The sequence below is a fragment of the Phyllopteryx taeniolatus genome, chromosome 3, assembly GCF_024500385.1.
Source record: "Phyllopteryx taeniolatus isolate TA_2022b chromosome 3, UOR_Ptae_1.2, whole genome shotgun sequence".
NCBI classification, from domain to species: Eukaryota; Metazoa; Chordata; class Actinopteri; order Syngnathiformes; family Syngnathidae; genus Phyllopteryx; species Phyllopteryx taeniolatus.
Window position 1 is genome coordinate 15404234 of NC_084504.1, and position 27467 is coordinate 15431700.

Below are 27467 nucleotides of genomic sequence, written 5' to 3' on the forward strand. Positions count from 1 at the left end.
CCAAGGTTAGATGTTTTGAAGACAAAGTTAGAGAGAGCAGACTTCGATGGTTAGGACGCATTCAGAGGAGAGAGAGTTAGTATATTGGTAGAAGGGTGATGAGGGTGGAGCGAGAGGAAGACCAAGGAGAAGGTTGATGGATGTTGTGAGGGTAGACATGAGGGCAGTTGGTGTTCGAGAGGAGGATGCAGGAGATAGGCTTACATGGAAAAGGATGACGCGCTGTGGCGACCCCTAATGGGACAAGCTGAAAGGAACAGAAGAAGAAGACTAGTAGCATGCAGATGTCAACTAGTGCACAGTATTGCCTCGCTAGTATCATGTGGTTGTCCTAATAGTATACCAGTTGTCCTCCCTGTGTGTAGAAATGTCATACAGTAGTGGAAAAAAACGTTACAAGTAAGAGTCTTACTAGTTTACCATAGTCGCTCTACTAGTGTGCTGAATTGTCTTACTAGTAAGGAAAGGACAAAGAGAGGACTAGTACATGGACCTCCAGCTGGAAATCAAGCTTACTGAGTAAATGCTGAAACGACATTCACACGATGAAGGGCCCCTTCAAAACAAAAACATTTTAACATGTTCCTAATGATGTCACATCATGTGCACACTCACTGGACACATCAATGATAGAATGTAGGCCAACTTGCTGGATCCTCCATTCACATTTTACGGAGCAGTGCGCCTATGGAAGGAGGGGGACAGCACAAATCAAACCCATGAGTGGCGCTTGTTGGCCGCAACACGCCCCCCAGCCTCCCCGCCCCTCCCTGGCTGGATGGCGAGGCCGACGTCACGGAGCCACACAGCCAAGAAGGAGTGGACCATAGACGGCCTCTGTCATAAAAACACACGACGATTACGGTGGAGAGGAAAGAAATAAAAAAAAAAAAAAAAAAGAAAGAAAGAAGGCAACCAGACTCATCACGCCGTCGTTTTCACCCCACCTAGTCGGAGCCATGGAGGGCGCTTGGCTTTGCAACCAGCTTTCGCCGACGCTCAGCGTCGTTTTGGGGCGTTTGTGAGCGAGCGTACCGTGTGGTCCTATCCTTTTTTTTTTTTTTTTTGTCTAGCGGATTGGAAGTGAAGGTCCGCCATATTTTGCCTTACCACGCCCGGGGAGTGGAGCCACCGGAAAGAAGAGGCAGAAAGGGGAAAGTAGAGTGCGTCTCGTGCCCTGAAGACGGGAGATCTTTTTTGTTTTTTTTCCCACGGAAGGAGTGGCGAGGGTGGGGAAGGAGGTATCGATGGCGACGCTTAACGAGATCCCACTCAGGATGTGTCTTAAACGGATCGGTTGACCACCCGGAGACGGTAAAGCAGATTACACCAATTAAGATAGCACTCAAGTGGAAGAGGAGTCTGAGGTGGCGGTGGACGTGAAAGTAGGAGGAGAAGAACCGGGCTTCGTCTATTTCTCAAATATCCCAATCCACTCCTCCTCGGCAACTCCGTCATTTGCAGGCCGCTGCATGAGCGCCTTCCCCGGCCTACTCGCTCCTCGCGCACCGGCCTCTCCGGGACGAAACCAGTGAGAGTCGTTGACCGTAGCGAATTAAAACGAGAAAAGCGTTAAAGGATGACCCTGGAATCCATCATGGCGTGTTGCCTCAGCGAGGAGGCGAAGGAAGCCCGGAGGATCAACGACGAGATCGAGAGGCAGCTCCGCCGGGACAAGAGGGACGCGCGGCGGGAGCTCAAACTGTTGCTGCTGGGTAAGCTGGAGGGAGCGTGGAGCTCAATTGAAATCTTTCACTTTTTTGCTTTTGTCTATCTCGTACGTGCTATGTGGGGCTTTATCAATGGGAGCTTCCACCTGTGTCAAGTTGCGCGGGTGCTTTTGGGAGTCCAGTGCACAGATTCTATGGAAAAGCAGTTTGAGCATTTATTCGATATGCAGCTTGTCCATGTACTAGTACACTATGTCCTCACGAGGAAGACGCTTCATCGCGCTAGTAGAATGTCATTCTAGTAATTTCCCCCCCGCTCCTGTATAACATTTCTGCACACTAATCGGACGACTTTGGCATGCTATTACGACATGTTTCTCGTGAGGCAAATCTGTGCAGTTGATATCTGTGCGCTACTAGTACTACTAGTGAAGCGCTAGATGCTAATTTGTAAAATATCATGTTATAATAATATAATATTGCTAGTAGTAGGAGTGCACAGTTACTTTTCACTAGTAACATGCAGTTGTCCTACTAGTATGCCAAAGTTGTCCCACTAGTGATGACCAAAAAGCATACTAGTACATGGACCTTAAGTTGAATATCAATGATATCGGAGCCATTTAAGTCTTGCAGAATGGGTGTAACTACTAGAACAACTGGGTCTTACTATTACTTTTTTTTTTTTACTACTGTATGACATTTCTTCACACTAGTAGGACAACTTCGGAATACTTGTCGTAGAGCACTTACATATTACTTCTGAGTCAAAACGTCCAGTGTTCGTTTTGGTGCTACTAGTTGTGTTCAGGAGGCAACTAGTGCATGACACATGCCTACTGGTTCAGCCCAGTCATGTTACAAGTGCAGCACACTAGTTTATTTATAATGTTTATATGCATACTAGAAGGCCAAAAGTGGCACTAGTAATGCAAAAAAAAACAAAAAAACTAGCAAGAGACAGTTATTCTACTAGTTCACCCTAGTTATTCGACTAAGTAGTCCACTGAATTGCCTTAATAGCAAAGACAAAGGGGGTACTAGTACATGGCCCTTAAGGGGGATATCAAGGATATTAAATCAGTCTTCTTGATTGACAGTGTAACACGCTACACTTCATTTGAATGACTGGAGATGGTTAGTGTGCAATAAAACCCCCACAGCTGCTGCATGCTTGGCTGACAACCTGTCCAACTGGAGTTGAAGAAGTCTAGTGTCGAGACCAAAGTCTGTTGCTTGAAAGGAAGGACGCTCCGTATAATGATTAGACTATGTCACAAGTGGCAGTGTAAAGAGCAGGGGTGGGAAAGTGTTTATTATTATTATGTGGGGCAATTGTGGGTTGCAGTGCACCCGTTTATCACCAGGGATAAGTTCCAGACCAAGCTGCAATTGGTGAAAATCCACAATATGCAGAAGAGAGACTATATGCTGTTTTTTAAATTTTTTGTTTGTTTCACATGCTTTCAAGACATTTCAACTTATTAAAACATACTTGATCTTTTAGTAAAACACCATTTTTAAAGTATTTCTCTCCTCACTTGCTGGCAAGAAATTGGAGACAATGTTTAACATAATTTGGAGGAAACGAAAAGTAGATTCTGGTTCATTCAGTTGTCAAAAAAGAGGCAAAGATTGCTTCCTTTAAGCGCTTTACTCGTCACTTCCAGTTGAAGTTTACTGTGAATTTGACACATAATCAAAGAGAATTAAGCATTGTGTATTTAAACACCAAAATGCCCAACCAAACCGGATAATGTTGTCCAACAAAAGTCTGCTAGCTTAATGCTAACATATGTAAAATGCTGTGGATGGGCTAACAGAAATAAGGATGGATGTAACAGTTATAAACCTTCAAACAACTGCTGCTTTACCACTCATGGAGCTGCAAAATATACAAATAGAGCATACAACAATACTCACAGGCGTACAGTATAGTCTTTCTCCTCTGTGGGACCAATTAGGCATTACTGGAGCATTTTTGGAGGGGGAGAGATCTCTGTGCATTGTCATTTAAGCCGCATCCTTACTCGTAGAGCTCGGTGATGCACCGCAAAATGTGGTACAACAAGGTACTACACAAAAAGAGCAATTCAATTTGGAGTTGCCTGTATATTGTAAAAACTCATAAACAATCAATAAGAAATCTGTGACATAGCGAGGACACAAATGTTTAACTGGAATACAGAGGGCGCTCTAGTTTGTGATGTACTGGATATAATAGACTATTGCAATGCATTGATTTAAACATTCAGTAGCCTCTTTTACATCCTACTCAGTGTTCTTGGTGTTCCTGTCGTGAAGTATTAGTCGTACCTGGGATACATCAATTTTCTATTTACTCACCATCCGGTCCAGTTAACTATGTTGTCAAGCAAAAAGACCATTAGATGTGATGACCATGGTTGTGGAAAGCGACTGCCAGTTGGCTCTCTCTCTCTCCCGGATCCCGTTGTCTCGGGGGGAGGCGGCGAAAGGCCCAAAGTTGAAGGTGGTGAAGCAGGACTGGCGTGAGAGTTTCACCCATTCTCTCCCAGGAAGCTGCATGTTGTGTTTCAGTGTTCAGAGGGAACTTTCAAGAAGACTTCTCATCCCCAATTAGTGCATGCTGATGAACTGAGTTAGTCCTGGGCTGGAAGCCGCAGAAGGCAGAGACCTCAACTGTAAAACTTGGACGGCTAACTGTCATTTCACTGAATATTGCCTTCGGTCTTTACAAAAACAGGTTTATCAAAGGCTTTTTTTCTTCAATGTTTATACAACATGTATGTTAGGTCCATTGAAAACTACGTTGTTTTTTGTTTACAAAAACATGGATGTTAGGTTTTTGTCAGGACTACATTGTCTAGTGTTTGCAAAAACAAATGTTACAATTAATGTCTATGAATTGTCTTTAATTAGCAATGTGACAAGAGTTCCCAAAAATGACAGTCTGTCAAAATGTGGAGTCCGGTTGAAACGGACACTTCGTCCTGAGTACAATGCACCAGGAATTTTGAGAATCGAGTAATGGGTTCTCATTTTTTGGTCAGAAAAAATTACCTTATTGAGGAATGTTTTTGTGTGATATCGCCTGTAAAAAAAATCAGGTTTAAAAAAAATAAATCTCCAAATTAGAGTAAAATAATATAACTTCATTGTTTCAGTCTCAACATACAGTATCTACTTAATCCTTTGGTCTCATCTGCTACTTGGGCAACTCATTCTCTGATTGGCTGACACATTTTCGTTAAAATTATCCACCAATAAGCTCGTATGGGCCGAAATTCCCAGGAGTTTTCCAATTCGACCCTCCAAAATTATTTATTGAAGGTCCTAAATTACTGTCAATGTTTACAAAATGTTTAAGACATTTAATTGTCTTTAACGTTAAAAAAAACATGAATGTTAGTTTAATTAAAGACTAAGAATATCATGGTTTTCAGAAACGTATGGGTTCATTGAATACTCAAAATCGTCTTTGTTTTTAATAGTACGTTAGGATCGTTTAGTACTGTAAAACACATGCTATGATTGAAGTCTGCAAACTATGTACACAGTGTCTATGTACATACTTTGTTAGGTTCATTGTAGACTAAATTGCATTAGGTGTTTAATCATGTTGCATTCATTGAATAGTCAAACTTTCTTTATGAAAACCGTGTCTGCTAGGTTCATTTAAAAAAAATAAAACAGGTGGACATTCCAGGGTGTAGTCTGCATTTGTGCCGGATTGACTCCACCCCGGTGTCCCTGAAGAGAAGAATCGGTAGAGAAAACGGACGGGTGGATAACATCTGCACAACGTCCCAGTGGCATTGCATCACGTGTCTAATGTGAATGAAGACCTTTGACATTTCTTGCTACTTGATGGAAGGAATGTGGCACGACTTTTTTGTCACAGCTTTTAGCTGGTCAACAGGTCAAAAGTACACTAAGTAAATAATTGAGCAGAGTTCTGTTGGGTAGAGAACTGTCCAACAAAGTTGGTAGTGAAGACTAAGAGTTAACTTCCAAGGAAGAGAAACAGTCTGAAAATAAATCTTGATCGTTATTGACAATCTTTTAAAACTTTTGGAATAAAATCTACTCTTGAACATTTACACATGTAAAGAGAAATCAAGGGATTACAGTGTTCCCGAGAGTCATCGTTCAGGCCCCCCTATATTGAGTTTCCTTTTAAGCGATTTTTTTATTTAAATTATTATTATTATTTTTTTAAATGGGTCTTAACAGTTTACTTACTGACTGTAATACCCTCGCATGTTGGAAAGGAGAGTCAGTCGCTGATGTACTTAACAGCCGCTTATTGAACACTGCAAGAACAGTAAAATACAAACACACAAAGAGCACACTGCCGCTGGAGTTGCTGTTGTCAAGTCCCACATAGACACTCGTAAACAATGACCAGACCCCACCTCTTAATGGCACAGGCATGTAAACACTACACAATAATTAAAAAAACATTATCTACATTTATGCTGGCAATTTCTTTTTTTGTGTTAAAATATGTTGGCAATGTGTTTATAAAAGTGAGTTTTAATACATTTAAATGTGTTTAAAAATCAAACGTTTTATGGTCTATCGCGGAGTTTCACCTATTACAGGTGCATCTGGAATGTGTCCCCCTCGATGAACGGAAGTTCACTGTAAATCATAAAGCTATAGCCATTCCAGTAGAATATTCGTACATAGAACTTGGGATGTATTAGGCTGTCAAGCATTCATTGTCCTCAAGTCTGGTTCCACTCGTCAGTATTTCTTTCCGTCTCCAGAAAAGTTATGTGGGTAAGGATTTTTAACATCATAGTACCACTGGCAACCATGCGGTTAGGATTGAGATTTGAATCCAGAAATGGCATATTGTATACCAATGAAAAAAAATATTCACCATGGACCACCACCTGCTATGCTGTCTCCAACTACGTCTTCATTAGTACCTCCTCCACTGTCACCATGTTTGGTGTTTAAAAACTTGACTCTTCTTATTTGTTTGGTTATTTTTTTAATCCAGATCACTTTCCTTTGGTGGCTTGATTGCTAAATGCAATGGTTGCATTAAAGTGATGTCAAACAGCGGTAATTATTTTACACCATTTTCAGACCAAAAATGACAGTCTGTCAAAATGCAGAGTCTGGTTGAAATGTCCACTTCAAACCGAGTACAACGCAGCAAGAATTTTGAAAATCAGATGGGTTCAGAAGAAATTGAGTTTTGTGTCGGGAAGATTTGCTTTTTTTGAGAACATTTTTGTGGAATTTTGCCTCTAGAAAATGTGGTTAAAAATGCCTTCAAATTAGAGCAAAACAGTAAAACTTGATTATTTCTGAACATATTTCCTCAACCGTTTAATTGACAAGTTTCAGTTAAGAATATCCAACAATCACTTGTATGGGCTGAAATTCTGAGACATTGATATGTCAAAATTACCTTGATGTTTCAAATGGCGTCACTTACCCTAAAAACTCACCTTGTCATGAACGGAACAGAGGATAGGACCCAAAAATGCACGACTCCAAAACAAATGGACAGTTTCAAAAAGAGGGGTTTAATTTATGGGCAGAGGTCGGTACACAGGCAGGCAATCCAAAAAAGGCAACAGTATCCAAAAACGTGAGGTCGATAATCGCTTCACATGGAAATGTTGGTACCGTGGTGGTATCAGGTGTTGTGCCAACTGGTTCCTTCTTTTGAATCATTTTCATAAGAACTTCAAACTGCGAGGCTACCTGTCTCATCATATTGTCCTGATGTTCTGATAGTCCCTCTAGATGAAGGTGGAGGGCAGCAAGCTGCTCATCCTGCTTCGAGAGGCGTTGACCCTGTGCTTGAAAGGCTTTGCGCACCGGGTCTGAGTCTGCTGGGTCCATGTTATGGCCAGTTCGCTCTGTCATGAACGGAACAGAGGACAAGACCAAAAAATGCACGACTCCAAAACAAATGGACAGTTTCAAAAAGAGAGGTTTAATATATGGGCAGAGGTCAGTACACAGGCAGGCAATCCAAAAAAGGCAACAGTATCCAAAAACGTGAGGCAAAAAGGCGAGGTCGATAATCTGAACAGGGTCTAGTCTTACTGTGAGTCTTTGATGCTGGAACGCGACGATAAGGTAAAACGAACTGGCGACGGGAAAGAATGAGACACGAGGTTAAATGCAAGGGGCAATTAGGGTGAACGAGGCACAGGTGGTGAAGATGCTCTCAAGATCAGGTGTGTATGAAACAGGGGGAAGACAAAAACCGGAACACACACCCATGACAGTACCCCGCCCTTAATGGCCGGCCCCAGACGGCCCCGGAGCCCCTGGATGCGCAACGTGGTAGTCCCGAATGAGCGAGCCATCCACGATAAACGCAGACGTCACCCATGAACGTTCCTCAGGCCCGTAGCCCTCCCAGTCCACCAGATATTGAAACCCCCTCCGTTGAGACGACAACAGCCGCCTCACAGTGAAGACAGGGCCCCCATCCACGAACCGGGGGGGAGGAGGGAGCCTGGAAGGTGGGACCAGAGGGGACTCCCGGGCTGGCTTGAGCAGTCTGACCTTGGGAGCCTAAGCTTCACGGTGACAGGGTTGATGATCTTTGTGATGGGGAAGGGCCCAACGAACCTGGGAGTGAGCTTCCGGGACTCCACTCGGAGTGGAATATGCTTGGTGGAGAGCCAAACTCGCTGACCCACTTTGTAGTTGAGGGCCGGTGTCCTCCGCCGGTCAGGAGTGGTTTTGTAGGACCGTCCCTGGCGCAGCAGCATCTGGCGGGCTCGCTCCCAGATCCTCCTGCAGGGTCTCACCAAGGTCAATGCCGCTGGAACTGTGGACTCTGGGGCTATGGCAGGAAATCGAGATGGTTGGTAACCATGCACAACGTGAAAAGGCGATAGACCAGTGGATGCAGAGGGGAGGGAATTGTGAGAGAATTCGACCCAAACCAGTTTCAGAGACCTAAATCGTGGCTCCTGTGAAGCGAGACTCCACCTGGAGTCTCGCTTCACAGGAGCCAGTCTCCAGGTCCTGGTTCAGCCTCTTGGTTTGGCCGTTGGTTTCAGGGTGAAACCCAGATGACAGACTGACGGTAGCACCTATGAGATTGCAAAACTCCTTCCAAATTTGCGAAATGAATTGGGGACCCCTATAGGATAGCACATTCTTGGGGAAACCATGGAACTTGAATACCTGGTGTATCATTAACTCTGCAGTGTCTTTAGCTGAGGGGAGTTTCCGGAGTGCAATGAAGTGTGCCATTTTAGAGAACCTGTCCACGACTGTGAGAATTGTGGTATTTCCTTTCGAGGCCGGTAATCCCGTCACAAAGTCTACGGAGATGTCTGACCAAGGACGTTGTGGTATTGGCAGGGGTCGCAACTCCCCAGAAGGACGTTTACGAGAGGACTTGTTAGCAGCACATACCTGGCAAGCATTGACATAATTGGTAACATCCTTTCTAACATTGGGCCCCCAAAAGCGCTGTTCGACCACAGATTGAGTCTTGGCAATGCCTGGGTGACATACAGTCCAGTAAGTGTGAGCCCAGTGGATGACTCTTTCCCTGAAGGTCGGAACCACATAAAGCCTGTTTTCAGGGCAATTTTCAGGGCTAAGAGTGTTCCTCCTTTACCGCAGTCTCAATGTCCCAAACAAAAGCAGAAACGAAACATGACTTGGGCAAAATGGTTTTAGGGTCGGACAAAGAATTATCTGCGCAGAAAATGCGCGATAAAGCATCTGGCTTACCATTTTTAGAACCAGGTTGGTAGGATAACGTGAAATTGAATCGTGAAAAACAGCCCATTTAGCCTGCCTCGCATTTAATCTCTTAGCAGATTTAAGATATTCCAGGTTCTTGTGATCTGTCCATACTAAAAACCGAGTATGTGCCCCCTCTAGCCAGTGCCTCCACTTCACCAAAGCCACCTTGACTGCCAGCAGTTCACAGTCACCAATGTCATAATTTCTCTCAGCTGGGGTCAGTTTTTTGGAGAGATAAGCACAAGAATGTAATGTACCACTCGCTCGGTGGGGAAGGCTGCTGCCTGCTGCTCTAGATTGAGTTCGCACTGAGTGATGAACGGCTTAATCTTCCCAGAATCTCCAGAGAACCTCTACGGTCGAGAGAGCTGTGGGGAGACAGCAGCGGAGGTGGCAGGTGGCTGCATGGTGACCGCTTCACATGGAAATGTTGGTACCGTGGTGGTATCAGGTGTTGTGCCAACTGGTTCCTTCTTTTGAATCATTTTCATAAGAACTTCAAACTGCGAGGCTACCTGCCTCATCATATTGTCCTGATGTTCTGATAGTCCCTCTAGATGAAGGTGGAGGGCAGCAAGCTGCTCATCCTGCTTCGAGAGGCGTTGACCCTGCGCTTGAAAGGCTTTGCGCACCGGGTCTGAGTCTGCTGGGTCCACGTTATGGCCAGTTCCCTCTGTCATGAACGGAACAAATGCACGACTCCTAAACAAATGGACAGTTTAAAAAAGAGAGGTTTAATATACGGGCAGAGGTCGGTACACAGGCAGGCAATCCAAAAAAGGCAACAGTATCCAAAAACGTGAGGCAAAAAGGCAAGGTCGATAATCGGAACAGGGTCTAGTCTTACTGTGAGTCTTTGACGTGGAAACAAGGAATGCTGGAACGCGATGACAAGGTACAACAAACTGGCGACAAGAAAGAATGAGACACGAGGTTAAATGCAAGGTGTAATTAGGGTGAACGAGGCACAGGTGGTGAAGATGCTCTCAGGAGCAGGTGTGTTTGAAACAGGGGGAAGACAAAAACTGGAACACACACCCACGAAACACCTAGGGCAAATGGAACTGGTGAAAAAAGCAGTGTGGGGTGGAAAATACTTCTGCAATTGTTTTTTCATTGTTGTTATGGAGGATTTTAGAGCTGTTTGAAGTGCTCAGTCCACGCATTTTAGAAAATTCCACAAAGATGGCAGCAACTTGTCATGTTGCTACTGTTACGTCCTGCAAACATACAGTACTAAGATTACTGTCATGCAGGAGTAATCCAGATCCTTGTGCTTTTTCCTTTTTTTTTAAACATCAAAAACTACCATTGGTATTATTTAATTTCAAGGGCCCCCCTCACTGTTCCACTTATTTGTAGTTAAAAAAAATAGACTTTCTATTCTTTGCATAGCTGCTGAAAGTCATTATTACGCATCACCAGTTGGTGGTGTCCTCAGCTACTGGTCCTTGTCATTGAGGTGAATGTGATGGTTTATTATAGGCATTTGTGAATGTGGGGTGTAAAGCAAATGGAGACATCAAGACAACCTACTCTTTCAGCATGGTAACTTTCTTAAAAGACACTACGGCCATCTAAAATTAACATCAAAATAACTGATTAATGGCGCTTGAGTGATTTTTAATCTGATCTATAATTGATCAAGGTAATTTCACCGATTTATACCGCTTACACAAGGAACTAGGCCTGGCCTGGCCAACCCGCGGCTCGCGAGCCTCATGCGGCTCTTTAACTAGTTTCATGCGGCTCTTCAGGAGCTGTCACATGACATGCGTCAAAAATGCTTGGCTGGCGCTGTCATTCACTCCCCCTACAGCTAGTTGGCACACTGACCATGTAAGCCTGTTTGAGTGACGTCAAACGAGCGACGAGAGAATCTTTGGTGTGACATCATTTGTGTTGTAAACAATTTCCGTCAAGTTACCTCTTGAAATGGCAGGGAAAAAAAGCACAGCCAAACGAAAATATGAAGAAGAACACAGGACGTTTTTGCCAGAGTGGGAGAGTTTATATTTTTTTGTTAAACGTAATGGCAAGCCGATCTGCCTTATATGTCACAGAGCATTAGCGCATTTCAAAGCTTCAAATCTTCAGCGTCACTTCAGCTCACTCCACCCTAACATCGAACAGGAATTTCCAAAAGGGACTGAACTTCGCAAGAACAAGTTGGTCGCTTTGAAAAGCAAGGCAGAAAAGCAGGTGCAGTTTTTCAAAAAATTATTAAAAAGATGTTATTGAAAATTATTCTATTATTGTTTGTGGACTTGCTTGAACTGAGAGTTTGTGTGTGTGAGACAGTGCACACAATGTTAACTGTTGAAAATTACTGATATTATCATGTTGGTGTGGTTATTTTCATTAGATCTGGCTGAGCAGAGGTCTGTGTATGCGTGCATACATGATTAAAAGATGATGTTCATGTGTACCCATGTGTATGATGTGGCTCTTTGCAGTAACACAGAAAAAAAAGTGGCTCTTAGTCTCTGACTAGTTGGCCACCCCTGAACTAGGCTATCGATACATTGCAAGAGATGGCATACTTTTTTTTTGTCCCTAAGCTAATAACAATCAGTGGTGAACCTGTATTTTTTTTCCGTACCATTGACCAAAAATGTGACCATTCTCCAGCTCAACTTGCTCAATTAGAGATGGCAATTTTCATCATAAACCATGATAAACTTTCACATGGTTAGTATTATCTTGGCCATCCATTTTATGTGCCGCTTGTTCTCAGTTAGGGGAGCAGGTGAGCTGGAGCCTCTCCAGTGAACCTAATATGCATGTTTTTGGAATGTGTGTGGAATGTACCCGAAAACACACACAAGCACAAAGGGAAGAACATGCAAACTCCAGACAGGAGGGTCCGAGCCGAGACTCAATCCAAGAACATCAGAATAGTGAAGCAAAACCCTAATCCACAGTACTGGCCAACGGCTAATATCACTGTTTCAAGTTTTACTTAGTCACTACAGTATTTAGTGTCTCCGAGATCAGTAGTTTTTCGACTTTCAAAATTAATTCAAGATAATTACAGATGTTTTGACTCCCTAGTTGAAGTCATTGCAATTTACATGTATATTTGTGGGATTGTATCAGTGAAAATTCATTTGGAGCATTGCTGTTTACGATTTCTAATGCGCAACAAGCTCCCTGTGCGTGTATCTGTCATTTTTTTGTTTACGTTACTGTATTTTTAGCAATATTGTGATGATACTGATAACCATGATCATATTGGTCACTGTAATCCTGGAAGATTTTTGTTCCGTTTCATCTATGCTAACGTCTACTTGAGGACCTGTGGTCGAATGTTTGTTTTCAGGCTCCAAAATGGCCTTTCTATCCAATTTGAGTTCCTTTAAGTGTTGTTGCAGAGACCAATCTGGTTGAAATAGAGTTTGAAATTATACAGTGCAGAGTAATGTTCCTGACTGTAACACCGGAATGTGTCGCACTCTCTTGGCCAGCGACATGTTAAAAAAACAGCCACACATTCATTCTTTCGCTCTTCCTCGCCAAAACCATTGAAGAGTTGGCGGCAGGATCCAGTCAGTCTGTTCTGTTGGCCTGCCAACATTCTCAATGAACCAGAGAAAAACTCCCCCCAACTCTTCACACCCAAATGGTTCCTGTCGGCGCTTGGAGACGAGCAGATAGCACACACTATGGACCAAAGGATTCGTTAGGAGTTGTCTCTCAATCAAAGGGCTAGATTGGGACCGGTTGAACTTCATATGTTTGTAGGTTGGATTGTTATAAGTTTCCTTGACACCATGTTAGCTCTGGCCAACAACAAATTGTGTTGGTATAAAATGCACTGACATAGATTAGAGGCACAAAATCGATCTGGAAGTTTTCTGCCTTCGAAAGTGGTATCAGAACTGTAACAGAGGTCTGTGTATAAAGGTAGTCTGCTCGGCTTAGACAGGGGTGTGAAGTTAAACATGTGACACTTGTGTTCATAACAATTGCAGAGATGTATGTTTTTCTTGGCTGTTCTTTGTAAACGGCATTGATATGGAATGGCAGGAATGAAGAAATCAACTTAGCATTTTTCCAGTTTCGCAGAAGTTATCAGAGCTGTAACAGAGGATGGCTTTGTTGTAGCTTTCGTGCTTCAGCAAAAAATTTTGGCCAGCATTGTTAAATCCTGATGTCACCCATTCCGACAAAGTCAATTTTCTAGCTTCAGAGGCAGACGCAACGGTGAAACAGAAGTTAATTATACAGGCTAAATCTATGCAAGAAACCACGTTATAATTTTATTGGAGCATCATGTTTTCGTTGACTTGGAAATCTACTCGAGTAACTCGTTTTGAAATATCACTAAACAAAAATTTCACAATTTATTGTAATGAGTCATTCTGTAAATAAAACAATCATTATTGTATATTAGAGTAGCTATATAGAGCCAAGACATATTGAATAAATTAAACATCAAAAGTGAAAATAAAAAAGAATTAAACTGTCAATATTTTGTCACTCGAAACTATTCAGAGGGGCTTTTCAAAAATAAGCGGTACAGGAAATGGATGGATGGATGATTTGTATGAGCGTGTTTTAAATTAATCTGTATGTATGTATAATCATTGAAATGAATTGTATTATATCATGAATACAGTATATGGAGCCAGTAGAGGTTCTGACAGGGCCACCACAACTTGACTCAGACAGACACACACTGACACAACACCAAGCGCGGCGGTGACGTATTAGACGAGCCTGTAGCCAGTCCTCTCCTTAGCTAGCGGGCTAGCGAGGTCGTGGGCTAGTGAACGTAATAAACAATTAACTTTCCCTGAAATATCTCTGTTGTGTGGACCCGTGCACAGCTAGCTGGCCCCTAGCTCCCGCTAGCGAGCTAGGTGGGTCATGGACCAGCGGCGGTGGCATCCAATTCGGCACCGCCTCGCTCAGTGTGCCGCGTGTGAGTCCACACATCAGATAAACTGTAACCCAAATAGTACAAAACGCATACCACTTCAGGGAAGATGCTTTTTAAAGCATAGCTTGCTAGCTAACTGACAGCATGCAGTTAGCTAGCAAGCTATGCTTTAAAAAGCATCTTCCCTGAAGTGGTGCAAATGGGTCAAGTTATTATTACTAAGTAACTTGCAATTGTGGCGACTAGCCACTGATGCAATGAAAGCGCTCAGTACTTGTATAGTGGGGGATGCCAGAAACCCGATGTGCTTACTTGTGCTTGGTTTTAGCCACACCCCAAAAATACAGACAACTGAAATAGAGTTTAATGCTGTAGCTCAACAATTCGGTACTAAATTGTTCTCGATCTTTGCACATTTTCAGCACTTCAAACATATTTAATGTATTTAGAAACATATCACTGAAATCATTTTACAGACCCTGTGGTCTTTAAACACAGAAGCCATCTCGCCTTTGTTATAGCTCTGATACTACCTTCGAAGGTGAAAAATTGCCAGGTTGACTTTGTCCCTCCATTCTGCGTCAGTGCCGTTTTTGTACAGAACAGCAATCTGGGAAAAATGCATTTAAAAATTATTATTATTATTTTTTTTAATACAGTCACTGCATTTCAACACAACAGTGGGAGACGTGATTGTTGGTACGGTGTCAAACCTTTATATCTTTGTACTGTAATACACATGAAAACACAGAAGCCATCCCGCCTCTGGAGCTCTAAGAACTACTCTGAAGCTGGAACAGTTTAGTGTGAAATGGTCTTTTGATTATAAATGCTGCAGTAGTCTTTAAATGATACAAAAGTTACTCATGATGTTTTATTTTTCCCTTCAGGCACGGGCGAGAGTGGTAAGAGCACATTCATCAAGCAGATGAGAATCATCCACGGTGCCGGCTACTCTGACGAGGACAAGCGAGGCTTCACCAAGCTGGTGTACCAGAACATCTTTACCGCCATGCAGTCCATGATCCGGGCCACGGAGACGCTCAAGATCCCCTACAAATACGAGCACAACAAGGTAAACCCACAAACTGGAAGAGCAAAAATGTGCAGGAGAAGCAGCGGAAGAGTTTTTGTGTATTTTTAGAGGTCTGTCTATCTGACTAAGAGCAGCCTTCCAATCATCACTTCCTGTCCTTTTTTGACACTTCCTGTGTCCTCGAAGTGCTGCATTTCATGCCGTCTGTAGATAAAGTGGAGTTATGTGTCCTCTATCCTCATGTAACCTCAGAGTAACCATATCTGTCACCTCTTTTACACTGCCTCCACAAGCTGGCATTTTTTTCCGCTTTTTCCCCCCACTGTTGCTCTTCTGTATACTGTGTTCCCTCGCAGTATCACGTTCCATCATTCTTGCCCCCGCTATACCACTTTTTTTTTTTTTAAAGTCAGCGGACTAAGATGTTAAACATTTTCTTAACTCTAGAACCCCTTTACAAACCAAATCTGCCATTTCGAAGTGATTATATAGCAAATATACACCAGTTAAATCTATAAATATGATTCATATTGTGCCTTCTGCTTTTTGCCTCCAGCGTCTTCCGGTCTTGGGCTCTATCCGGCTCTGTGACGTAACACAAGCCAAACACCCTGTTCATTCGGCATTGCGTGCTATTTTTCCATGCTATTTTTCCCGTCCTTGTATATTTGTTGTCGTATGATTTAGCGATGTCACGATGTTTTATTTTGTGGTATTTGGTTGTACAAATGGTTCAGGGAGCGGCAAGAGTTTCTTTGGCTTTCCAAGTGAAAAAGGAATATGTGATCAGTAGATAGGGAAAGTCACTCGACAGGGGGAGTAACGTGGTCAGCTATGGGTGCCTAGCAAGCATTCCAAACTCTGTGCTGATCACTTCGAACCGGCGTGTTTTGAGAAAGACTTAGCAGAAAGCATTGGATACACAGGTGTAGTTAGGCAGAGCCTGAAACCAGCTGCGGTGCAAACGATTTTTCCTATGGCCATCGGGACCTCAACCGGCAGCAAGAGAATTAAATCTCGCAGCCGCGTGGCACAACTACACGATAAACAGCGGTTCACCATGCGTGACACCAGATGATGATGTGGCCTAATGTTCTGATTGCGGGATGTTGCTTGAAATCACGCACACAATTGTGGCAACATCCTGCTTTGGCTGGGTTCTGCGTAAAAGGAACAGATGGAAACATTTTGTCTTTTGGCAGTGATCCGCCAATTTTGGGAGATCTCTCGTGTGAAGAGAGACTTTGAGTTGTCGTAAACATCACACTCTACTCATGACCCGGGCATGTGACCATGCGTGCAGGTGGCACTGGGGACGGAGTGATACGAGCCTCTCAGATTCACTGACCCCGATCTGTCCCCCACTATCCCGACATCAGGTAAAACCGAGGACTAATGTTCCAATTTACAGTGGAGCACGCATTGAGAACCTGGCGTTTGTGTGTTACAATTAATGGTGCATTCAAGTTGAACGCAAATGTAATTTTGGAGCTACGGGTCTTGATTTGAATCAGAACCCCTCTCCCTGAAGTCGTATGTCCAACTCGGAAAGTCAGTTGAATCTCAGGTCGACATAGAATTCTTGCTATCTGCTACTCATGTAGTTACAAGTTTTGCTTTACGTTTTTAAGACTGGGAAGCGCTGAGATCACTCAACTTGGGGCTTACGAAGCTCCAAGTTCCGACTTTCAGTGTCAATGGAACACACGAGGTACAAGGTACTTTTATTGTCAATTCTACAATATGTGTAGCGCATACAGTACAGAGGATTATGGTACTCAAGGGCCCACGGTGCTACAAAAGACAGTATAAATAATAAACATCAGTATAAAGAAGCTAAATAAAAGTGTGGTATATACAATATAAATAGTCTAAATTGAATGTACAAATATCAAAGATTAGGAGACATGCAACCTAGTCAAAGTATGAGTACCGAGGCACATAAAGACATTTAAAAAGTAGAAGGCAGTGTGGGGTGTTGTGCATGCAAAATTTGTAGCTGTGTCTGTGCCCTTTGCCGTCATCAGACATTTGTATAACGACAGAGTGGGTGATTTCAATTCAATAAAGCAAAAAAATATATATACAATGGAACCTTGATAGAACGTAGTAATGTAGGGGGGGGGGGGGGTGTCACCCGATATAGCTGATTGTCCGTGACATTGAAGCATTTCTTTTTTTTTTTTTAGGCCATATGCACCCATATTACCATACAGTACAAAATTGTAGGGTTTATAATGTGGCCTAAAACACACATTACAGTACATTAAAGTTATTGTAAATATTTTTTTTTTAAAAAAGCTTGAAAATGTTTGAAAGTTTCACATTTTATCCAAATTTACCATGCCAGTGTGCTTGGTCATGGTGGCATTGTTGATGTACAGTATTCATCATAGGCAAGTCGCTTTCATGAGCTGCAAGGAATCTGTGTGCTTCCTAGTTCCAAAGGCGAATGGCTTGAATTTTCTTTTTTTTTTTACTGTACCAAAAATGGCATGTATCAGATAGACTCCACAGTTAGTGTTTAACAGTGCAAGCTCTTAACATTGACGAGATCTGTTTTGGAGCGCTGGATATTAGTATTTTGGGTGTTAAAAAATTACCATAGGAAAATGGAAATAGAATCTTTCTTAGGTCGCTGCACCATTTTTTAGTCAGCATAAGTTATGATGAAATGTACTATATTATGTTAATATGTAACGATCACATTGTACAAGTTGTGTATGTATATTTACTTACTCGTACTTGCTTTTATTTTGCCTTACTGTCTGCATTTAGGTCGGCATTGTAAGGGAGAAACTGTTCTCAATTGTCTTACCAAGGTTAAGTACAGGTAAAAAAAAACTGTTCACATTGTAAAATATCTTAAGTCACACCACCAATAAAAATACATTATGGACCTTCTGCCAACTAGTGGAAGAGCATTTCATTGTTTAAGTGAAATTGGTTGAATTTTCACAGTATTTCCGATGGATGATCTTTCACGACGGTCATGTCACGCGAAGTGGTTGTTAAACTTACTGTCATACGAGTGCAAAAATAAGTAACAAAACAAAAACAGTACCTTAACTTTGGTAAGTGTTGTCTGCTGGCCCTTCATTTGGAATAGGTGTTGCACAGTAAAAGCACAAACGAATCTTATAATCCACATTTAACAAAGTAACCATCTGATTAACAGCTGTCGAAACAAAAGCTCTTGCATCATATCCCCTTTACCTCTTTTTTAAGATACTGGGCTGACCTTAATACACATTTTTGGAATGCACACACACAAAGTGGTACCTTGACTTACGAATGCGCCACCTGACGATTTTTTCAAGTTTTGAGCTGTCATGTAACCCAAAAAAAAAAAAATGGTGGTAATTTTTTGGGGGCTGGAACGGATTGTCATTTCAATACATTTAAGTGGGGAAAGTTGATTTGATATACAAGTACATTGATCGATGAGCTTTGTCACGGAACAAATTAAACTAGTAAGTCAAGATACTGCTGTATTAAACATTACAACTATAATAACTGTACAAACACTGTATCTTGATGCATTATTAGTATATCAACTTCACTGCATGTGCTTTCAAATCCTGACATTCCTCCCATGTTTGAACCATAGCGACAATGCACCACTGTGCCGCTAGCCAGCAACGCCATTGAGTCTGAAATGTGAACTTGTAGCCAGTCGTGCTCTGATAAGCGCACCGAGCCTTCAATGGGAAGTGCTGTGCTGCTTCTGACAAATGACTTTATTGACACGGAAGTGAAAATGACAATTGCTCTACTAACATCCTCGCTTTGCTTTTTTGTTATTTGCTATTTTATTGCCGTCAACCTCCACCCATGTCAACGTTTTACAGACCGTACAAAAGCCCCCTCTTAACTTTAGAAAGATTTGATAGCGGTTTACACTCTGAATTCTTTGCAGAACAGGTTCCATGAAATGGTGAGATGTAGTATAGCTTCTTTTACTGTAGATTAATTCAGTTAGTATAGTCTTTTAGTGCTTCTTTGGTGTGTGTGTGTTGGGTATTGATTTGGCCCAAGGAGCTCCGACTTCAGGTGCCTTTCAAATGCTATTTTTCCTAGTCAAACGTTTACCACTCTATTCTCTGAAATATATGGTTTTATTCTGGCATGATTACCACTTTTTACTTAAAAGGATGACCCCCACCCCTGAAAAATAGGCCTTAAAATTTTATATTTGCATAAGATTATGCTTTTTAAAAAAAAAAAAAAAAAAAAAAAAAAACTTTAGGCTATTCTTGAGGACTTTGTAGTGTATACTCATGTTTTTTGAATGACTTGAAAAAATGACTGTTCTTAAAGTGTATTATCGTTTATTTATTTTTTAATATATTACTTTATTCTCCACTTATAAGATTACTTTATTTCTGAAAGAATATAACTTGATTCTTGAAAAAGAATCAAAAAAGATATGCATTTATCTGGAAGAAATGGGACTTTTATTCTCCCAAAAATATTAATTCTGCTTTTAAAATAAGGTTGTCTTCTTAGAAGAAAAAAGTGACCGACTTTTCTTGAAAAACAACTTTATTCCTACAGTATTACGCTTTTATTACCCCCCCCCCCCCCCCCCCCCCAAAAAAAAATGTATATTCGCAAAATCAGGACTTCTTTTCTCATTAAAAAATAAAATAAAAATTGTTAAATTTCAGACTTCCCAGTTTTCTGGAATTAGGAAAAGATGGAGAATGAAGAAGAATGCTTGGTTATTGATGACCTGAATTATTTCACTTTCAGAAACGAGTGCAGTTGCGCAACCGAGTGGGGAAGTTGGTCCATTACACTTACATCAACTCCCAGAAAGAAAAGAGAAAATTATCTTATTGAAAAAGTGCATACTATTTTGACCCATCTCAAGTGCTGTTCGAAACACACACAATGTGAATTTTACATTAATACAAATAACTGTTATTGTGGTGTAAAATGGCACCCTCATACAAGGTAACAAACTATAAGATTTTGAACTGCATTTCATTGGCTTGTGCAAGGTGTACCTCATGAAATGTCTGCTGATTGTGTAATTGGTTGCAACGTACTAACCTCATTTTGAATTCCAAGTAAATGTGCCGTTTAGTCCGAATTGCACACAAAAGAGCTGTCACATTTACAAGGAACATCACATTGCAGAAGCAGCAACTGGGCCGACAAACTTTGCCCTTAATTGGCTCGACCGGATTTGGGATTCAGAAATTTGGTCCGTGTCGAGCCTCGGGGTGTGAAGACTCGATATAGAATCGTTCATAATTAGCATAAGTAATAATAAGACCGATGGTGTGACGTCCCCCCCCTCCCCCTCCCCCCGCCAGGCGAACGCCAACGTGGTGAGAGAGGTGGACGTGGAGAAGGTCAGCATGTTTGAGAATCCTTACGTAGACGCCATCAAGAGCTTGTGGAACGACCCGGGCATCCAAGAGTGTTACGACCGGAGGAGGGAATACCAGCTGTCCGACTCCACCAAATAGTGAGTGATAATTGGACAGTGACAGGGATGTCCTAATTTGCTGAATATTTTTGATGTATCTGTCCGTAAAACATAAAATCTATTTTCCTCCGGTTTTGTGTAAAGACAAAAATGCCACCAAATGTGGAGTTGTGTGCTTTTTTTTTTTGTATAGCCAACTGACACCAATAAAAAGAGAGAGCTTGTTTTGTATGTCGAAACTGAAAACAAACTTCCAAAATGAATCAGTTTTACTACAGTAAGGTCATATACAGTAGCATTTAAAATCATTTTTTGTTAATGTAGAAATTGTAAAATCATATTTAAAGAGCTATTTTTCTGTTCTTGTTCATACACCCTTTATTCAATGCATATTTTAGTCGCGTTGAGTATATGTTTTTATTTTCCATTTTCAAAAACAAATCTTGGAGTTGCACCCTTATTTTATCTTCACAGTAAGGTTTTCTGAATCTTAATACAATGACAAAAGCATTCTATTCTATTTTCATAAAATAACATTTTCACCTTTTACATTTTTTCCTTTCCTTGGAAAAAAAAACACTTTATTTTCAAAACATATTATGACTTGTTTGCATACAAATTGACTTTCTCATTCACAAATTTTATTCTTGTAATATTGCTTTTGTCTAAAATATTCTTTATTCTCCCCAAAATATATATTCTTGTAATATTTCTTCCTTTTATCTGTAGATTATATTTTGTACCAAAATTAGATACAAAGGCAATGAAATAAAAAATGTCTATTACATAATTAGAAAGACACATGAGATTAAATAATGAAGGTCATGAAAATAGAACTCTGCGACTACTGTAATTGGGGCACAGAGCCTATATTAGGCATTATTTGAGGAAGTATGGTATACATTTATACTGAAATGAGGTCCACCTTCACTCTTTTATGCCCACAGTTACCTGAACGCTTTAGACAGGATCGCCGAATGCTCGTATTTACCCACTCAGCAGGATGTGCTGAGGGTCCGAGTGCCCACCACGGGCATCATCGAGTACCCCTTTGACCTACAGAGCGTCATATTCAGGTAACAAGATGGACAGTGCTACCTGGACTTATGTGTGCCCCCAACTTAAGTTTTTTGAGTTAAGCGCTGTCGATTGGTTGATTTTTAAATTATTATTATTATTTTGTGACCCAAATTTTGAGATACGAGCAAGCTGCGTAAATGCCACCGCTTGAGTAAAGTGGAGGGAAAAAAAGCGCCACAGTTGCGGATGCACTTTCGGCCTTTTGTTGAAGGCGACAAACATTCAAATACAAAATGAAATCAATCACAACACATTACAGTGGACCCCCTCTAGTCGCGAGAGATAGAGACCGGGCCAGACTGCGAATAACGAAAATCTGGGGATAATTGATGGTCATTGTAATGGCATACATCAGTGATTCCCAACCAGTGTGCTGTGGGAAGTTATCAAATTTCACTTAATTGGTCAAAATATTATTTATTTACAACAAATTATGTTTTTTTTTAAATTCATCTATGCCAGCGGCATATAAAGACAGACAGAACAAATAAATGCTCTTCTATTAGATGGCAGAAAGTGTATAATTGACTTGTGTATCCACTTTTTGTGACATTTTTGTTTGTTGGTGTGCCGTGAGATTTTTCAAATGTAAAATATGTGCCTTGGCTCAATAAAGGTTGGGAATCACTGGCATACATAATGGAAAAAAAAAAAAAAAAAGTAGCAAAAATGTTGAAAAAACAAAATTGGCCAATGGGTGAATCTGTGGGTATCAAAAACCGTGAGTATGCGGGGAGTCCACTGTAATGGCATTACAACAACTAGTTTCAATGGGGAAATTTGAGTGCATATACAGTGCACCCCCGGCATGCTTGCGGATCGCCGTTTGCGAATTCACCTATTCGCGGATTATTTATCAAACCAATCTTCTGTTATTTGCTGGGAAAAAAAAATCACCTACTTGCTACTTTTGTAGTCTAACAACTACAATGGCCGCCTATTGACAGGATGGTGGACGTGGGCGGTCAGCGGTCCGAGAGGAGGAAGTGGATCCACTGCTTCGAGAACGTCACGTCCATCATGTTCCTGGTGGCGCTCAGTGAGTACGACCAAGTTCTGGTGGAGTCGGACAATGAGGTAGCTGGTCTTTCACTGAGTCAATATGGCTGCCATTTTGCGTCCTCTTAACTTATACAGCTACTTTCTTTTTAGAACCGCATGGAGGAGAGCAAAGCGCTGTTCAGGACAATCATCACATACCCGTGGTTCCAGAACTCCTCTGTCATTCTGTTCCTCAACAAGAAGGACTTGCTGGAGGAGAAGATCATGTACTCTCATCTGGTGGACTACTTCCCAGAGTACGACGGTGAGTAACCCCGGCGACACACGGAGACAGCAGACCCTCCAAACACATTTCATTTCACAAATCAAAATTCAAAAATACTGTCTAACGGAGACAATTGCTTTCAACACAACAGGGCAGGAGAAGTGAGTGTTGGGTACCTCTGATACGACCTCCAGAAGTCAGCAAATTTCTGGCGCCGGTCTCAACACAACGGCATTCCCTTCAGCACAGTCGCCTCTGATCCTAACTCGGAAGCAAAAAAATAATAAAATTCAGTTCGGGGCTCTAGACTAACTTTTGGTGCGCCTAATTTTTTTCTTGGTTACACCAACACAAAAGTTAATGTGCACCCAAATTTTCGACCGGATTGCATTCAACACCACAGTTCTACAGGTTTACTCTTTAAAAAAAAAAAAAGCGGCCTGTCTTTTTAGGCAATACTGAGTGGTAAGTGATTAACAAACAATCTCATAAACAAAAGTTCTCTATATGGAATACAATTCCGCATGACCGGTAATTTACTGATGTTGGCAAGGACTTTCGGACGAATCAGGCCTTATCTAACATTCTTCACGAAGAAGTTGTCAATCATTCTTTTCATTTTATCGTCCGCCGCTATTTCCACTCTAAGTGTAATGGGCCTAGGAGACTCACCTGGGCTTGCCACGATTACACATTTTTAGAACAATATATTCTCCCAGAAACGTTTTGAATTTTCACCCACAATCAGTGCACCTGTTGAACAGTTACATTTTCACTGCAGGACTTTTAGTACTATTTTTATTAGCGTATTTATTTGTTGTCTTGCTTGTTTTTATTCTGTTTGGTACTGTGGAGCTCCAGTGAGTCAGCGTTTCATTGTACTTGTTGCGTATGGCAAATCAATCTAAATCCTAATCTATCACGATAAATGATAGTATTGTTGTTTTTTTAATGATGATCATATAATGATATTGGAGCATAATAATTCAAGAATGTAAGAACCATTTCCCCCTTCAACGGCATGCTTGCACCAGTGCGCCCTCTTATTTTTTTTGGCACAAAATTAGCTCGCACGTGTGCCAAATTTGTCGCATTCTAGAGCCCTGAGTTCTGGTCTCTACATTCCCATGAAACACGCAGGCCCAGCTTTTCTGTGAAATTCAAGCTTCTCTATACAGTTGAAAACCGTAGTTTACAGACGCTTTCCCCCCCTCACTGTCTGACATGAAATCAGACTAAACTTTTCTTGTTTCAGGTCAATTAGGATTACCAAAATTATTTATATATCCTAAATGCCAGAATAATGACAGAAGGATTTTTAAGTCAAATGTTAACATACATTTCATTAGTATTTGGTACCATTGCCTTTAAACTGTATGACTTGGGTCAAATGTTTGGATGTCCTTCCACAAGCTTGTCACAATAGTTGGCTGGAATTTTGGCCCATTCCTCCTGACAGAACTGTGTAACTGAGCCTTTTCAGGTCTGCCTATAAGTTTTCAATAGGATTGTGATCAGGGCTTTGTGATGGCCACTCCAAAACTTTGACTTTGTTATACTTAAGCCGCTTTGTAACCAGTTTGGCAGTATGTTTCGGGTGATTGTCGTTTCAGAAGATCCATCTGTGCCCAAGCTTTAACTTCCCAGCTGATGTCTTGAGATGTTGCTTCAGTATTTTCACATACTGGTCATTCCTCATGATGACATCGAATTTGTGAAGTGCACCAGTCCCTCCTAGAGCAAAACAACCCCACAACATGATGCTGCACCCCTGTATTTCAATGTTGGGACAGTGTTCTCAGGCTTGCAAGCGTCTTCCTTTATCTTCCAAACGTAACTATGCTCATTATGGCCAAGCAGTTACATTTTAGTTTCGTCAGACCACAAGACATGTCTCCAAAAACTAAGGTCTTTGTCCCTTTGTGCATTTGCAATTTGCAATCTTGTTTTTTGTACTTCTTTTGGAGTAATGTCTTCTTCCTGGCAGAGTGGCGTTTCAGCACATGTCGGTACAGTACTCGTTTCACTGTGGATAATGATAATGACACACTTCTTACCAGCATCTTCACAAGGTCTTTTGCTTTTGTTCTTCGGTTGATATGCACATTTTGGACAAAAGCAGGTTCGTCTCTGGGAGACAGAACCCGTCTCCTTTCTGAGCGGTATGATAGCTGTATATTCCCATGGTGTTTATACTTGTGTATAATTGTTTGAACAGATGAATGTGGCATCTTGAAATTGCACCCAAGGATGAACCAGACTTGTGCAAGTCCACAATTCTCTTCCTGATACCTCGGCTGATTTCGTTTGACTTTCCCATGATGTTACACAAAGAAGCAGTGTATATCAGGTGTACCTAGTTTAAATACATCAACAGGTGTCTCTAATTAACTCAGATATTGTCAATAAACCTTTTACAAGCTTCCAAATAAATGACAGCATCATCTGGATTTTCCCAAACTGTTAAAAAGCACAGTAATCTAACTGTATATAAACTACTGACTTTTAAGAAAGTAATGAAAAATTGCCTTAAAAATCCTCCTGTCATTATTCTAGCGTTTCGCAAATAATTTTAGTAATTCTGATTTCATGTCAGACTGGGGGGGGGGGCGCATGTGTTTTTATATAAACGTCTGGTTTCAACTGTAACTAGTGACGAACAGATGCCAGTAGATATGGCTTTGCATTCCTTTGGATTTGAAATCAGGGGATGATAGAAGGGGAGTGCTGAACTACAAAATCCATCAAATTTCAGATTTGTGATTTAGCTCCTATACAATATTCCATATGGGTACCTTTCACACACAACAAATCTGGAATAATGCTTCTTTAAAATAAACATTTTTTTTTTGCTCAATCCAGGTCCCCAGAGGGACCCCCAGGCGGGCCGCGAGTTCATCCTGAAGATGTTTGTGGACCTGAACCCCGACAGCGACAAGATCATCTACTCACACTTCACATGCGCCACCGACACGGAGAACATCCGCTTCGTGTTCGCCGCCGTCAAGGACACCATCCTGCAGCTCAACCTGAAGGAGTACAACCTGGTGTAACATATAGAAGGACTGCATCCATCTGTGAAGAGATGCATCACACACACACAAATCCAAATCAAATGTTTGCATCTAATAATAATTTATTTGCCATGTGTTGGCAGACAAGAGGCAAGAAAATTAATTGAAATGTGATCTTGCTATTTAATTAAGGATTTATAGAAAGAGGAAAATAAAAGGTTTGCATTCCTTTTTTTTTTAAGTCGCTTTTGACTGACTCGTAATAATAAAAAAGGCAAAAACTGTGATTTTAGAAGTATTTGATTTTGATATCGATGTGAATCCTGATCATGTTGGTACCGCCCCCTGCCAATGCCTCACCCATCTCAAGCCCCCCCCACCTGTCCGAAAATGTATACCAAACTACACCTACCCATCTTGACTGCGCATGTGTGGGGGCCATTTTGCCCCAGTATTTGCAGTCGTCCTTTGGTGGAAAAACAAAATACTTTAACATAATTGTGGCTGAATCATCAACACTTGAAAATATTGCATTTCACAGTAATCTCAGTCGATGAAATCATTATTTTTCCCGCAGTTTAGCGACTCAATGAACCTGCATTTTATGCCGTTGATCTGGCTGTGACACAATGGTTTCGCGGTGGAAAATTGTCAATTGTTTGATTTTAGATAGTGACTGAGAGTTGAAGTTGAAGACCAAATGTATTTGGACATATCCCACCCACACCCATAAAGAATAAACTACAGTATTTCAGTCCTTTTTAATATGAAGAAAACAGACTAGTTATGTCTTATCCACATTTGTAGTCAAAAGCTAAAATCATGTAATTAAGTAGGAATGCACGGAAAGTCGTTTGAGCATTTATTCTATAGCCTTGATATCCAGTTTGAGGTACTCGTACACTGTTTGACCTCACTAGTAAGACAATTTAGCCCACGAGTACAACAACTAGCTTACATTTTTCCATTCCTAGTGCCACTTTTGGCCTAACAGTCTGCAATTAAACCTAACAAACTACTGAACTGCACAAGAAACACGACTCGGCCCAATTAGTTGACATATGTCACCAACTAGTAGCCTGGACCAAACTAGTACCACCAAAATGCCCACGAGTAGTTTTGGCTCACAAGTAACATGTAGTCCTACTAGTGGGCAGAAATGTCATACAGTTCTGGGTAAAAAAAAAAGGTTACCTGTAAGATGCTTTCATTCTACTACTAGTTGTTAAACTAGTGCCCTGAATTGTCTTACCTGTGAGGACAGAGTGTACTAGGATATGGAATAAATGCTCAAACGGCTTTATGAGCATTTATTTGAGATCCTTGATATCCGGCTCAAGGGCCATG

General features: G+C 41.4%; 1 protein-coding gene across 1 annotated transcript; it reads left to right on the top strand.

Moving 5' to 3' along the window:
* The first annotated feature begins 806 nt into the window (after positions 1-806).
* Positions 807-26407, top strand: LOC133474955 (guanine nucleotide-binding protein G(q) subunit alpha). Its single transcript, XM_061767161.1, has 7 exons — positions 807-1715; positions 15174-15358; positions 20644-20798; positions 21707-21835; positions 22787-22916; positions 22992-23145; positions 25969-26407. The coding sequence occupies exons 1-7, from the start codon at positions 1580-1582 to the stop codon at positions 26157-26159; spliced, it is 1080 nt and encodes a 359-aa protein (XP_061623145.1). The 5' UTR covers positions 807-1579; the 3' UTR covers positions 26160-26407.
* The last annotated feature ends 1060 nt before the right edge of the window (positions 26408-27467 follow it).